The sequence below is a fragment of the Mauremys mutica genome, chromosome 1 (genome assembly GCF_020497125.1).
Source record: "Mauremys mutica isolate MM-2020 ecotype Southern chromosome 1, ASM2049712v1, whole genome shotgun sequence".
In the NCBI taxonomy this organism is placed as follows: Eukaryota; Metazoa; Chordata; order Testudines; family Geoemydidae; genus Mauremys; species Mauremys mutica.
In genome coordinates, this window is record NC_059072.1 from 266,897,112 (window position 1) to 266,912,054 (window position 14,943).

At 39.7% G+C, this 14,943-nt stretch overlaps 1 protein-coding gene across 1 annotated transcript in view; it reads right to left on the reverse strand.

Annotated features, from left to right (window-relative positions):
* Positions 1-1,079: 1,079 nt before the first annotated feature.
* Positions 1,080-14,943, reverse strand: part of RAP2A (RAP2A, member of RAS oncogene family) — a 34,465-nt gene continuing 20,601 nt past the window's right edge. Inside the window, exon 2 of the mRNA XM_045009333.1 lies at positions 1,080-4,850. Within this exon, the coding sequence (XP_044865268.1) occupies positions 4,613-4,850 (238 nt within the window). The 3' untranslated portion in view covers positions 1,080-4,612. The remainder of the gene's footprint in view (positions 4,851-14,943) is intronic.

The window sequence follows — 14,943 nt, forward strand, 5'->3', positions numbered from 1 at the left end:
GTAAGTATTTAAAAAAAAAGGAAACAAGGGAAAAATCATATATCATAATCTAAACAAGTGTTCCCGCATTCCACAGCATGCTGTGTTTTCTAGCAGCTCTTTAGAATGGTACAATAAATGTCAGTAACCCGCGTGGGCTATTCCCTTATACAACCCCCCTCCCACCAAAGGATTCTACTAATTTAATGGAATGTTGCCAGGGGTTGTCCAGTTTTAGCCAAAGATGCACTGGAAATTGGTTTACAGAATGAATGGGCCAGTTTTCAGTGACTAGAGCAGCTGAAGGCTGTGTAAATTAACATAATTTGTCAATCTTCACAGTGTTGTCCACAGAATAAAGAGTTCTTACAGAGTACCAGCCTCCAACTTTTGGCACCTTAAAACCCACATACCCTGTAAATAAAAAACATCCCCCCCCGATACCCATCAAGTTCAAACACAATAATACATTATAGTCATGTCAGTAGCACCAAGATGCAATTGCTAATCAACATTATCTAGAACAATCCTGTTAACATTAGCATCGTGATTGTTCAAATATAGCTATTCTTGCTAACACGATGTATTTTGTAGAGCAATGTAAGACTAAAACCACAAAATAAACAAAATAAAAGCCCAGTCATCAACAGGACAGTTGACATGATGATCAATCCTTATGTTAACCCACTGCAATTTTAATACAATAAAAGTAACTATTACTGGATATTACATCTTCATGGTTGACCACGTTCAACTCATTACATCTTTTTAGTACACTTTACAGCAATCTTTATTCAACCTTCCAGAATGAGATGTACAGTAATAAGCTTCCAATCCACTGGCCTTTTCCTGTAGCACACTTTGTCTTAATATTTTATCCAGAAGCAGTGTATGTGAGGCTACAGTATATGTGAAAATGGAAATACCAGTATTTGCTTGCATCCATTAAATTTATATCAACAGAACATTTCAACAGGAGAGCGTCTCCTCAACTCTAAATAGGTCTGCTTAGTGCTGTTTACAAGTAAGCAGTTCTAATTGGCTTTGGATGAGCTATTTGACAAAACCAAACTGTATGATACAAGGAAATCCAAGGCAGGTTTCATTAAATAAATTTATTTGTTAAAATAATTTAACTCCAAATACAACTGCTGAGTTTGCATTGAGTTCTATGTACAGTTCTTGTTTTTATTTGAAACATCAAGGTTTAACAACTGACATTGTTACAAAACAATAAATTGTTGCTCCATCTATAGGTTGCCAGTTGTACTAGAGCTCAACAATTACCTGTGAAATATATTTATTCACCTCTGGGAAACCCCAAATCAATACCGTTAAGCCTGGTTCCAAGACCCACTGCAATCATTCTTGAGACCTGATGCACAACAATGCAGATAAAAGCCTCCTACTGTTGTCAAACATTTGCTTTGTTGCGGAGTTTCACCATTAAAGCCTAACCAGTATTTTGATTCTACACTGGTAAAAAGAAAACCAAACATGCACAACCCACCCCCAACCAAATGGCTGACATCTTTAGGCAACATTCTTTATACACGAAAGCAAATACCAGTAGTTTTCCCACAGAAAAGTGATGGCAACTGTAGCACTGGGGTTAGAGAGGCTAGTTACTTGTTGGCCAGAACAGAACAGAACGTCATCAAAAACTGCTTTTGATGCTCTAATAAAAAAACCCCATGTGTAATACTTTTGATCTGATGCTGGTTTATTTATTTTACCTACTTTTTAAAAGTGGGAGAAAACAGTTACTACCATTATCACAGCTGAAAAGAATGAAAGTTGCAACATTTAAAAAAAAATCAATCAATAAAATTTAAAAAATGCTGTCTTTGTAGAAAAGTACAAAACTCTACAAGAACAGCGAAAGAAAACATGGGTCTTTGGATCAAACCATAATATTTTAAGGCATGTTATAAAAAACTTTCACATACTATATAATTGGTAGTCTAATCAGGGTACAAAGTAAGAGGTGACCCAAGACCACTGACTTTCTCCAGGTGGCCACCTATCTTGAATGTGGCTCATTTAACTACCCTCTTGCTATCCTTATGCTTTCAAAAATATCTTAGCCAAATGCAACTGTCATTGATTCAAGCTCCACTATATTCATATCAGTGGAAACAAATAGTGCACAACTACCTCCTTAGAATTACACAATAAAGAGAAGAGCATTTACATTTCCCCCGCCATATCCCCAGAATGTTGTGTGTTGATGTGTGTGTTGCTTAGTCATTACAAATGTAAAATGGTAAGGAAAAACATGTCTTGGAAGTATCTTTTTTATTACAATTTTCTGTTTAAAATTTTACTTGTGCAATTTTTCCTAAATTAAAAGCCCATCTGTTTTATGTTACACACTTCAACTTAGGCCCTTCATACATATTATTTATACCACTTTATTGGTCAGGCAGCAATTTCTTATATAAGATCTTAGCATCTCATATACAATATTGCTCAACATGCACTCCAAACTGTAAATTGATACCAAATTTGATTTTTTGAGCACTCAGGCAAGTAGGTCTCAAATTGACAAGCTGCCTATTTTATTAATAGATTGTATGGTTTCATTAGACCCCTCCTCCATTTAGGTATTTTAGGAAGTGAAGATACCATTGATTCAAGTCTCAAATTTTACTTAAGCGCACACACATGGTTAATATTAGGTGGAAAAGGTGCAACAACATCCAAGATTGTGGCAATTAGCTGAAAAACCTACATTACAGGGATTTAGAAAAATCTGAATAGTAGGGCCTCACATTTATCAGACTTAACATCCTTGTTTCCTTGAAAAACTTTTCAAAGACTAAGGGCAGTGGTGGCCAGTTCTCTTCCATCACTAATGTTTCCGTTAGCTGTCACCCACTGAAGAAGATTAATAATGTTATTATATTATATAAGAAACTTTGTGAAGCTGTTTTATACTTGAGTTTCTCATTTCAAAGATTAAGAGCATTTTTAAAGCAGTTCTGCTGATGGAGGTAAATCTGTCAGAACCAAACTCCAATTACAGCATTTCTAAGGGATACATACACACACACACCCCGAACACATGCACCCGTTTTCACTCATTTACACACAAGGAACTACACTGTTACTGCACAAGACTGAGAAACTAATAAAAGCATGATGGTATTTAGACCACAGGCTCAGTGATACTGCATTTTGATGACCAAATTTTATCTATAAAGGTCCAGCTCAAGACAATCGCTCCAACATATAAAACTTAGACATTTTGATTGAAAACTTTTCTATACTTGATTGTAAGACTTCAGAATAGATATTTCTGTGCCATTAGTCATGCAAATGATAAATACTTCACTGCTAGGAAAACTAGAATGTCAGAGATCGAGCACCCTTGCAAAACAAAATATTTGCTCCCACTACTTGATACCCTAATAATCAGGGCAATCTTTGAATAGTGTGTCAGGCAATTACACAAAAGCTTTTTCCTTTCTCACCTAAAGTAGAACCATAACCTATATTCTTCCTGTGAGCCAAAATGATTTCACATGGTTATTCAATTAACAAAGTTGCCAACATTAAAGCTATGAAATAGCAAACTTGATTTCCAAAGGTTAGTTAGGGATCACACCAAAAAACTTAGCCCTTAAAGGCAAGAAAGAAATTATCTTCTTTAGCAAACTTAAAAATGCAGGATATTCATACTGTCCCATGAGGTTTCTGCAAAAGGGAACATCTGGATGCAACATGGCTTTGTTTTCCTTACAAGATGGTACTAGTTAATCTATTAAAGTGTTCCTTGTTAGTAAGGCTAAGCGATTTTTTTCATCACAGTTGCTTCCTCCTGGTTCAGTAAAGTGATAAAGATGTTTCCTGCTTTGTAAACAGAGGGTTTGTTTGGCTTTTTGTCTGACCAAAACCTGAAGTGATCCTCCATTCTTGAGCAGCAAAGTGGAAGATTTAAAACATTCCAATGCCATATCGTGTTTTTTCACTAGCTATTAGTTTTTCAGATCTTCTCTCTTTTCTTTCAAGTACTGATGCAGTGCTTTCTATTTCACAAGATGAGATAAAGTGTAGAAATTGCATCAATTTTGGAAAAAAACTATATAGGTCTTGTAGATCATATCTGCCTGTAAAACTGTCAGAAGTTCAGATGAAATTAGCATACTTGTTTGTGTAAACTTGGCCACAAGCAAAAGTACAACTCCTGAAATGCAGTATATCGAAACTGAAAGGCTTTCCCCTCCTTTTGTGTTCATCCGTATAGGATATGCTAATTGCACATCATCATCTTCGCAGGTCTTCTATCTAGCGGTTTCAATTTTCATCACCAGGAATTTTCTAATTTATGAAATAGCTGCTGCTGTCCGACATAACACAAACACATATAGTTCAATTGAGATCACCCTGTAGATCAACTGTCTATGACGAAATTGTACATGCACAAGGGGGTATTGGGTGAGAAGTTGTAGTTGTTTAACCCCATTGTGTTCAGAGACCGTGATTGACTTTCAATGCTCAGCTCTGACTTAAAGTTGTTACTTCACTTAGGATTTATTCCAAGTGACCTACAAACCAGGAATTGAGGCAGACAGTTTTACCACCTTACAAAAATTCTGCAAATTAGGTCCAGGTTAGGTCATTTTTAATGCTATTGAATATTACATGCAGAACAGCATGGATCATCTTTGTCTGGCTGAGCTGCATAGTTCATTTGTCTAACGATTTCTGCAAAGAGCTCATCCACCATTGTTTTACTTTTAGCAGAGGTCTCCATAAAAGGACAACCCCATTCTTCAGCCAGCGCTCTGCCTTCATTTGAAGATACTTCCCTCTCACTCTCCAGGTCCACTTTATTACCAACCAAAATTACTGGCACCTTCTCATACCTATAATTCAAAACAAAGAGAGAATTAAGATTCCTTAAAACAGATGATGATTTTTCACACATACACACAATGCATAACATGAGAAATAATTCTGTCATTCATCAAAACCTACTTTATAGTTCAAAACGCAACACAAACTTTTGCTTTTTTCTCATTCTAGTTTGTTACAGCACCCCCCTTTGGAGTTTTCTAATGAATGCTTCTTCCTCTTAATATTCTCTCCAGTGAGAAACTTACAACCCTAGCTCTTTCGGTGTGGAACAAAATTTCTTCCCACTCCAACACAATCCAGATTAGGATTTGGGATCGGCTGGAAGTTTGGGCCGATTTATGTCTACACTGCAGCTGGGAGCAAGCCTCCCAGTCCAGGAAGGCAGACACAGACTAGCTGAGTTCAAGCCTAGTATGCTAAAAATAGCAATGTGAACATTACAGCTCCAGAGCAGACTCAAGCTAGTCACCTGAGTTCAGACAAAACAAAATACACACTGTGAAAGAGAGTTACTTAAGCTGCAAAGTCAAACACTCAAACGTTAGGAAGTGCAAGAATAAGGTTGCACAGACTACTTTAAATTCGGCCCCCTGGTGTGAATGCATTGTGATACAGTCTTTAATTACACAATTGCAAATTATTTTTCCCACAGGACCTGTACCACACTCATTGGACTGGATGGATGGTGCTCAATGAAAGACAGCTATTCAGTGTTTTTTCACCCTCATAATTCAATGTGGGGCCCATGGTTTATTTGCTGTACAGCACCCAAGCCCTGCTCTGAATACAGCATTACCCATTTCTGTGTCATTTTTTATTATGTTTAGTTGCCTCAAAAATGTAAGTGAATTTATCTTCACAACTCCTTGGGTGATGAGTATTAGCCTCATTTTACAGATGAGGAAACACATTCAGAGCAATTTACCTGAGGCCATACAATGATTCATTGAGAGTCAGAATTAGACAAAGAACATCCTGATTCCCAACCCTGCATTCATTCTTCAGATGACACTGCCTTACTGCCAGAGGTATCGAGCATCTATAGCTCCCAACGACATAATTATGAGTGCCCGGTACTTTTGAAAGTCAAGACAGCTGGGGCCTCATGGGGGCTGAGAAAAGGAACAACTGGTGGCCGTGAAAAGTCTGGTTTAATTGATTTGCTCAGCATCATGCAAACCCTGTAACAAAGGCAGGAACAGAATCTAGTTCTCCTGTGTTGTTTTCACCTGCCTTAACTAGGCCATCCTTTTACTTCCTACATTCCCCAGCTTCATTCACTACATATCTTCCAATTATTAGACTCTATGGCATATAACAGAGATCTTACAGATATCAGCCCTATTCACTACACAAATCCCTGAGCACAGCCCATCATGTAATCGGAACAAGGCTGGGTCCTGCAGAAACAGTGTGATCTTGTGATAAGAGTCTATCATAATGCATAGGCACCATGGGGCTGAATTCACGTTGCCTATGCAAAGTAAATTCTTGCATTACTTAACTTTTGAGGACCGTTTTTCAGTGTAACAATTTTTTTCCCCCCAAACTGTGAAGTGACATACTAAAAAAAAGGGAACAACTGTATTATGTGCAACTAAAAGGTTTGGCCATGTCCTGGGCCCAGGAAATGGTCAGAGGTAGCACAATTTGGTTCTCCCTTCCCAGAGATGCATGTGTTTTCTTCAAGACTGGGAGGAGGAGAGGGTGTTCCTGCCTCAAGAGGAGAATAGACATCTAGGACCGTATGCTGTGTCTGGGGGTGATTAGGAGGAGCCTAGTCTGGCTCTCTTCCTCACCCTCTTGTGGGTCACGGGCTCCTGCCCTATGTGGTGTTCCTGGCAGGTGGATGGGTTTGCTTAAGCCAAGACTGAGGGCTGAGCCTGGTCAAACTCTCCCCATCTCCACCACAGCAGCTCTAGTAGCAGGCAGGCTCTATCTGCTCCCAAGGGTCTCCAGTACTGTGCATGCTGCGGCTACAGCAGGGGGTTCAACCTTAGACTATTCAGATTTTGGCATGTTACCAAATGATTCAGTGTGACCTAAGCCAGAGATGGGAAATGGTGGTTTTCTGTATCTTATAACTCAGCCAAAATTGAAACTAATTTGATGGGAGAAGCAAGAGGCACAGTCTCTTTCCCCTGTCAAATTTCTAAGACCTGAGGCAAATATTTGAGGGGTTATAGGTTCTTAAAATAAAGTTTCAAGAATTTTTTACAATGGAAACTGTTAGAGAAGCATTAATATAGGTGTTGCTTCCACTTCCCGCTATAACGACGATGCACTGAAATGCATATTTTAGGGCAAACATTTACCGTACAACAACGTGATAAAGGCACAAAGATAGAGCCTTGCTTTACTAGATTAACTTTAGGTTAGGACCAAGGATTTTACAGAAGCACTGTGTACATGGTGAAGTCTTTGCAGAACAATATGCTAAAGCCTGTCTCAAAATGGGTGTACTCTCTACCTTGATCTTGAGAGGTACTGACAACTCCTACAGATTTTACATGACCAGGCTCTTTGTAGCCAAATTAACGGAGACGTTGACACTGATTCAATTTTCACCCTATGTGGACTTTTACTCCTGTCCAGTTATATTCCCACACATCTAAGACAGCAAAACACTGAACTAATCTGTTCTATGGACATCGCTTTGTGCTACAAATCAAATTAACATGTATTAGGAAGGAACACCAAATTACAGAATTCCAACTTGGGCAATTAAGTTCTACATAAATTCCTTCTGTAGTTCCAAATGAAAAAAGTGTTTGACTTCCTGTCCTTCATTGCTGGGTAACATGTCTGTGCACTGTTGAACAGTTGTTACCTCACATGACTGCATTTCAGTTTTGCATGACGTGATCTTGGTTTATAGTTTAAATACCAGTTCACTGAATTTTAAAGACATTTTAGGATCCTTCCAGATGAAAAACGTATAAAATGTAAGAATGTTAGAGATGTTAGCTTATTAGGTGTGCAGCAATTCTCCAAGAAGGGCCCTGTTTTTTGGAGTTTCACGTACCCATCATACATGAAATAAGCTTTCAAATGATGTGGACGTGTGTAAATTTAGATGAAGTATGAGGTGGTGCGGCCAAGTGGTGCCACATGCCTGTAGATAGCAACAAAGAGTCCTGTGGCACCTTATAGACTAACAGAAGTATTGGAGCATAAGCTTTCGTGAATACCACTTCACCCACGAAAGCTTATGCTCCAATACTTCTGTTAGTCTATAAGGTGCCACAGGACTCTGACGCTTTTTACAGATCCAGACTAACACGGCCACCCCTCTGATACTTGATGCCTGTCATTGTTTCACGTCATTTTTTTGCACAGTTCCAGAAACACAAACATGACTATGACTACAGTTTTTGCTCTTTAATTTAATTTCAACACCTTAATGGTGTTTATTGGTCACAGCTACCAAACAACAACATCTTAAAAGATTTCTATTGGTTTTACATGGGCAATATTTTTTTTTTCCCCCAGAAATGAAGCTGTTTAGCATGTGGCAAAAAATTCCAAATATCAACATTTTACAAATACTTGCATGAAATGTTTTCACATTGCATAGTCTTATTTTTTATTACTATATCTCACAAGTTGTTATAATAGTTTTCTGTATTTTCAACTGAAATTTCCTGACCAGATCAGTCTCACACTGAAGGTTGTGCATGAGTAGCAGTAGATTGTATGCCCATAGTCTGTACCACATAATAGGTAGATATAAATATGTGAATATATAAATTATATATAAATATATATAATATGTGAATTCCTAATGTAATGCTTCTCTATCTGTAAGCTTTTGTACATACAACGTAGCACCTAGCCTGCCTGGTAGAAGGTTTGAGTTTGTAATTGCCCGTGCACAGTCTGTCACGGAGGTTGTGGAAGTCACTGATTGTGACTTTCCGTGACTTCTGCCGCGACCAGTGTGGCTGACCCCAGGGCTGCCCAAGCAGCTGGCTCTGGAGCCAGCAGCTTCGGTGGCCCTGGGACCAGCCACACTGGCTGGCCACTGGAGTGGCCCAGTGGCCCGCCAGAGCAGCGACTGGTGTGGCTAGCCCCGGAGACCGCCTGAGCAGTGATCCCAGCGGTGGCCAGAGGCGGCAGCTGGTGCCGCTAGCCTGCCCCCCAGCAACGCCCCCCACAAGCTTTAGACAAGGGTATTTACAGTATAAGTCATGGATAAGGCTAAGTTTTTGTCACAGGTATTTTTAGAAAAAGTCACAGACAGATCACAGGCAATAATGAAAAATTCATGGAAGCCCCGTGACCTGTCCTTTTACTAAAAATACCCATGACAAAATGGGTAGCCTGGGCAGCTGGGGGAGGGCGTGGGGAGCACTGGGAGCTCCAAGGTCCCGTTCCCCCCACTGTGGCTGGGAGCTGTCAGGGTCCCCCAAGCCGCTCACAGGGGCAGGAAGTGGCGCAGGTCCCCCAAGCTGCCCGAGGGGGCAGGGAGTGGCAGGGATTCTCCCTTGCCACCTGCGGTGGCCAGGAGCAGCAGATCCTCCTTGCTGGCCATTGTGGCCAGAAGTGGTGGGGGAGCTCTGGGTACCCCACAGCTCCCATGCACCACAGCTGGCAGGGGATCCTGCAGCTCCCAGCCGGCATTGCCTGAAGTCATGGAGGTCTTTGGAAGTCACTGACTCCATGAGTAAGTCGCAGCCTTAGTCATGGACAGGCTGTGAATTTTTGTTTATTTCCCATGATCTGTCCATGACTTTTACTAAGAATACCCATGACTAAATCGTAGCCTTACCCATGCATGCAGTACTAGCCTTTGAAATATTCCAGAAACTAGCTTTTTAATTCAGTGACACTTATGCACAGATCAGTATTAGAGAGGACAATACACAGTGGGCTTCAATCAAAATGCTCACTAAACAAAACTGTCAAGTTTGATACTAACAGATCTAATTTAGCACAAGTCTGTATACTTGCACAAGATGAAAAATGGTGGTAGTGGCAGTGGTAATGCTAACAATATTCTGTGGGAATTTTACCTCCACAGGAAAGAGAGAGTGTATGAAAACATGGAGGATACGAGCCCCTTAAAGCTTACATCAAAGAGAAAAAGACTCTCCACAAGTTTTGAAAAATGCAGTCATGAAAATCAAAAGAATGCAAAAAACTGACAACAGCCACCAGTGCTGGAGAGATTTCTGTGATGCTGGCAGCAGGAGCCAGGAGAGATGAAGTGTACTAGTGGCCACTGGATTAATTTTCTAGTTTAGATGATGTGCCATCAATACTCTGTCACAGGGGCTACTTTCAGAAATGCACAAGCAAGTAGAATTTGGCACATGTCAGAGTTGTCGAGAACCCAGGAAAGAACACAAACTCTTAAACTGATCAGAGAGCATCATGTTCACCTGCATCTATAGCATGCATGTCCTCTAGGAACTGGTCCATTTGCATTGTTTGCTTGAGAAAACACACGCAAAAGGAGACAAACTTCATAAAAGGGAAACATTTGGGAGAGCACCAATCTAAGGGAGGTGGCTCTTCAGAGGAACCGACATGACATGTTGTGCAGAATATCTATGGAAGACTTGATTGCAAAGGATGCAGTTTATCACTCAACATGCCTTTCTTCCTACTTGAGTAAAATGAAATCTTAAGGCAAAACCATCTAGTTACAATGCAACAATACAGTCACCTTATGACACTGCATTTTATCAGCTGACTGAAGAGACAATGATCTTATGTATAAGAAGAAGGCTCTTCTTGTGTCCAACCTGCTACAAAGATATAAAGCCCTATTTCCCTCAGATGTAGAAACTGCAAGAATTCCAGTAGCAAATTACAGTCAAGATTAGAAAAAAAAATATGGTTCTGCAATTCCATTACGTGCACAGCAAGGACAAGGCAAGTCTACCATTGTTCTATGAAGCACAATAAAATTAGCTGATGTTATCCAAGCTGCTAGTAATCAGAAGCAGGAACTTAAGTCATCCAAATGTTTTGTCGATGTTCTTCTGGCAAGTGAGCCTGATAAACAGCTTTGAAATGAACAAGTAGTTTTGTGTAATGGCACTTCAATCCTTTGGTCTGAAATAGACAAAGGAGAGCCTCAGAATATTATCCAAAGCCAGGTATTGAACTTTACAGAGGTCAGTTACTTTTCTGCCTCAGTTGGTCTTTTGGTTAATAAAGAGGCATCTACTTCAGTCAGCAATGAGTATCATCCATTAGAAGACATTCAAAGAAGGTGCCTCTCAATTGTGGAGTGCACAATATTTAACAGTCCCAAAATTATGACACCACTGCACATATACGTTGCTACACCGTGAATTTGGATCTCACAGTTTAATTGACATACCACACCTTCATGGATTCTGCAACAATTATGATGAGCTGAAGAAATTCATCACTAGTACTGCAAAAAATGAAGTAGAAAGATTCCAGGGAGGTGTGTTCATTCCAAATGGAACTGAACCACTTCATGCTGGTGGAAATCTCATCCATGTAGGAGCTGATAATATGGACATCAACATAGAGATCATGGATGGAAAGAATACCTTCCATTCAATGGCTTGAACTACCACTCTATCACAGTCTGCAGACAGTCCAGCATCACAAGAAATAATCACTGACAAATTGGAAAGAAAAAAGTCACTACTCTCCCTGGGCAATCAGAGTCTCTTATGCAGCATTTGAAAAAACCTAGAACACATCCAGAACTGACTCACCATCAAGAAGAACTTGAGAAAATCAATTATGCCTGCAGTGAGAACAAACGTCCCTGCACATAACTCTGCTGCCTTGGCAATGAAGTCTGTGGTAACTCATGCACTATTGACAGAGATCATAATGATGAACAAGAGGATAATTATATTGACTAGAAATGTCACCACTGGTATTACATTTCAATGATACCTGTACAAATTTATTATCAGATTTTGTTTAACCCCATAGATTGTTCTGCTGCTTTGACGTCACAAAAAATCCAATTCTGTGTCTTAATTTAATGGCTCTCTATTATTTCAAGAGAAATGAATGCAAATATTTCAAAGTGGGCACTTTAATGGGTGGATTGTATCAGTTTATCCCCCATTGCTATGGTAATGGTACCACCTGACAGCTTCACATTCTACCTCATCTTAAAAGTAGATATAAGATTTCAAATAATTTATCAGGTGTGTGTATAGAGAGGGTCCATTAAATTGACCAAATTGGTGGTGGCTGCTGCTTGCCTATGTTTTTCTCCCCCTGAACCTAAAAGGTACATCCAGAGATAGAAAAAACACTGGCTAGTGACTGAATCCATGTCTGAAAATTTTTATCCAGCTACTTTTCAGTCTTTGGGTCACAGTTGTAACTGGCTTGTCAAAAGATGACATGAAATGAAATTTCTTCACAGAAGGAGATAAGAGTGACATACAGCAAGCCTGATAATAAAGAGATAATTTTTTTTTAAACTCTGAAAATACCCAATACCAATCAATCACAAAAAAAAAAACTGTTACAGAGTTGACCTAATTTTATGTTCTATCATTCACTGCAGACAAATCTTTCAGCTTTTCTAGAATTTGTTTTTGTCTATATCTCAAAAAAATAAGGACTAGATGACCTCTCGAGGTCCCTTCCAGTCCTATGATTCAAAACAGAGCCAAACACGTCCAACTAGCTATGCAGAAAAATTTCTGCATAAAAGTTCAATCTGATCTAGGAACGTATAGAGCCCTGCATTATCATTGATGGGAGTTAAGCTCTGTGACCCATTTGATGCCACTTGGCAGAGGACACGGAATGGACGGGGATCCCCTGCTTGGATAGTTGCATAATAGTTCAAAGTGCAGCATGTGAGGTCTCTCCTGGGAGCGAGCATTCCTGTGGTTGTCATAATCATTGTGAAATGTGTGTACAGATAATATTTAAGGAGATACGTATCTATACTGGAAATTATGTTCTTAAGGCAGGTTGCCAGGAGGAGGTGACATACCTCAGAGATGTTCCTTTCAAGCAGGAGGTAAATGACACCTATTTCCCTGCCTGGCAATTTGTGTATTGCATGCCTTGCACTGTATGCCTATTTGAATACTGGGCCAGCTGCAATGGAGAGATTGCGAAAACTACAAGGGAGGAAATTTACAGGAAGAAAAACAGGATGGGGATGTCCTGTTCATGAATAAAGACAAAGGATTTGTCCGGTATATCTTGGAGTGCAAAGACATACTGAATCCTTCACCTAGGAGGAAAACTGATAGCGTGCATACCTCATGAGAGAAGGGTCAACAGTTTCTGGGTATGTGTACACGGTAATAAAAAGCCCATAGCACCAAGTCTCAGAGCCCAGGTCAGCTGACTTGGGCTCATGCTCACAGGGTCCCATCCCACAGCCTGGGCTCCAGCCCAAGCCGGAATGTCTACACAGCAATTTTACACCCCGCAGCCCAAGCTCTGAGAGACCTGGGCAGCTGCAACCGTACCCTTAGTCCCACTCAATCAATCTCTTTTAGGGCTTTAGGCACCTAAAGAGCATAGGGGATTGGCTGTGGGGGGGAATCCAAGTCTATGGTACTAGAGCAGTCTTCACAAAACCATTGTCACTCCTGACATAGCTCTCAGCATCAGCCTTAATTCCTAGTGCCACATACAACTCACTACCCCCTTTTCCTCAGCTAGAAGTGTCATTTTAAAACTATTCCTCCACTGGGAACATGCCCTCCCTAGCCCAGTACAATAGAACCTCAGAGTTACAAACACCTTGGGAATGGAGGTTGTTCATAACTCTGAACAAAACATTATATAAAAGCAGCAAAGACATTATGGTTGTTCTTTCAAAAGTTTACAACTGAACAGTGACTTAATACAGCTTTGAAACTTTACTATGCACAAGAAAAATGCTGCTTTTAACCATCTTAATTTAAATGAAACAAGCACAGAACAGTTTCCTTACTTTGACAAAAAAAATTTAAAACTTTTTTTTATTTTAGTAGTTTACATTTAACACAGTACTGTACTTTGCCCCCTTTTTTGGGTCTCTGATGCCGCTTGATTGCGTACTTCCCGTTTCAAATGAGGTGTGTGGTTGACTGGTCAGCTCATAACTCTGGAGTTTGTAACTCTGAAGTTCTACTGTATCGTTCTACCCCCAGCCCTGGTTCAGTTTGGGGTCTGCCCTTTTATTAAGTGCTAAATCCTGGGTCCACTGGAATCAATCCCCTGTAGGGATAGTTATGAAACAAAAAAACCACTAAAGTTAGCTTCAGTTTGCTTAAGAAAATAAGATATTTGCTAGTCAGTAGGCAAAAGCCCTAATTAGCAAATAAAGTAAGACTGTGAGAATAAGCTAATACCAGAAGTAGTGTGGGAAGGATGGATGGTTTAAAAGTAACCGATAAAATACAGGACTGCGGTAACAAGTCAAAGAAAAACTGTCTTAAATGAAACAAGCACAAACCTTTCCACTGTTCTGCTAAGCAAGGACGGAGGGAGAGAAGAAAAGAAAAGACAGTCTTGAGGGAAGGAAAATATCAAGGATAAAATGCTTCAGGTTAGGTTTTTGCTAGAGCTAATATATTAGCTGAAGGGTATAAAGAGAGCCATGAATCTGAAGGTTCTTTATCAAATCCAGTCTCATCATGCTGGAGCAAAGCAGGATGAGAGGACTATTCTCTGGCACATTGTGAGTAACTGATCATATGCTTATGAATGTATGCTACTCTACTGGATGTAGTCAACTGCTTATTATTTAGGCACATTTAAAGCAACTGAATATTTACCATTTGGCCTTTAAATAACCATAAATTTTCTTTAAATCCAATGTCTGGTGGTGCCCTGTATCATTATTCATAAACAATAATTCAAATACCACTTTTACATCAATGACTGTAGTGTTCATGATAATCAGATAAGTTTTGTACTTGTAATCCTCCTTTAGCTTGTTATTTCATAAAGTTTATTCTTTCCTCCTGTTACTACGAGTTCCCTGTACTTTTATCAGGAGCTGTAAAGGACTACAGATATTAGCAGAGATAGCGATACTATAAATAAGGTCTGCAGATAGATCTTGGTTAGAGAAAGTATTTAACTCCATTTTAGACTTCTGCAACTTTAGTGGCAAGAATCCTATCAAAGCCTAGC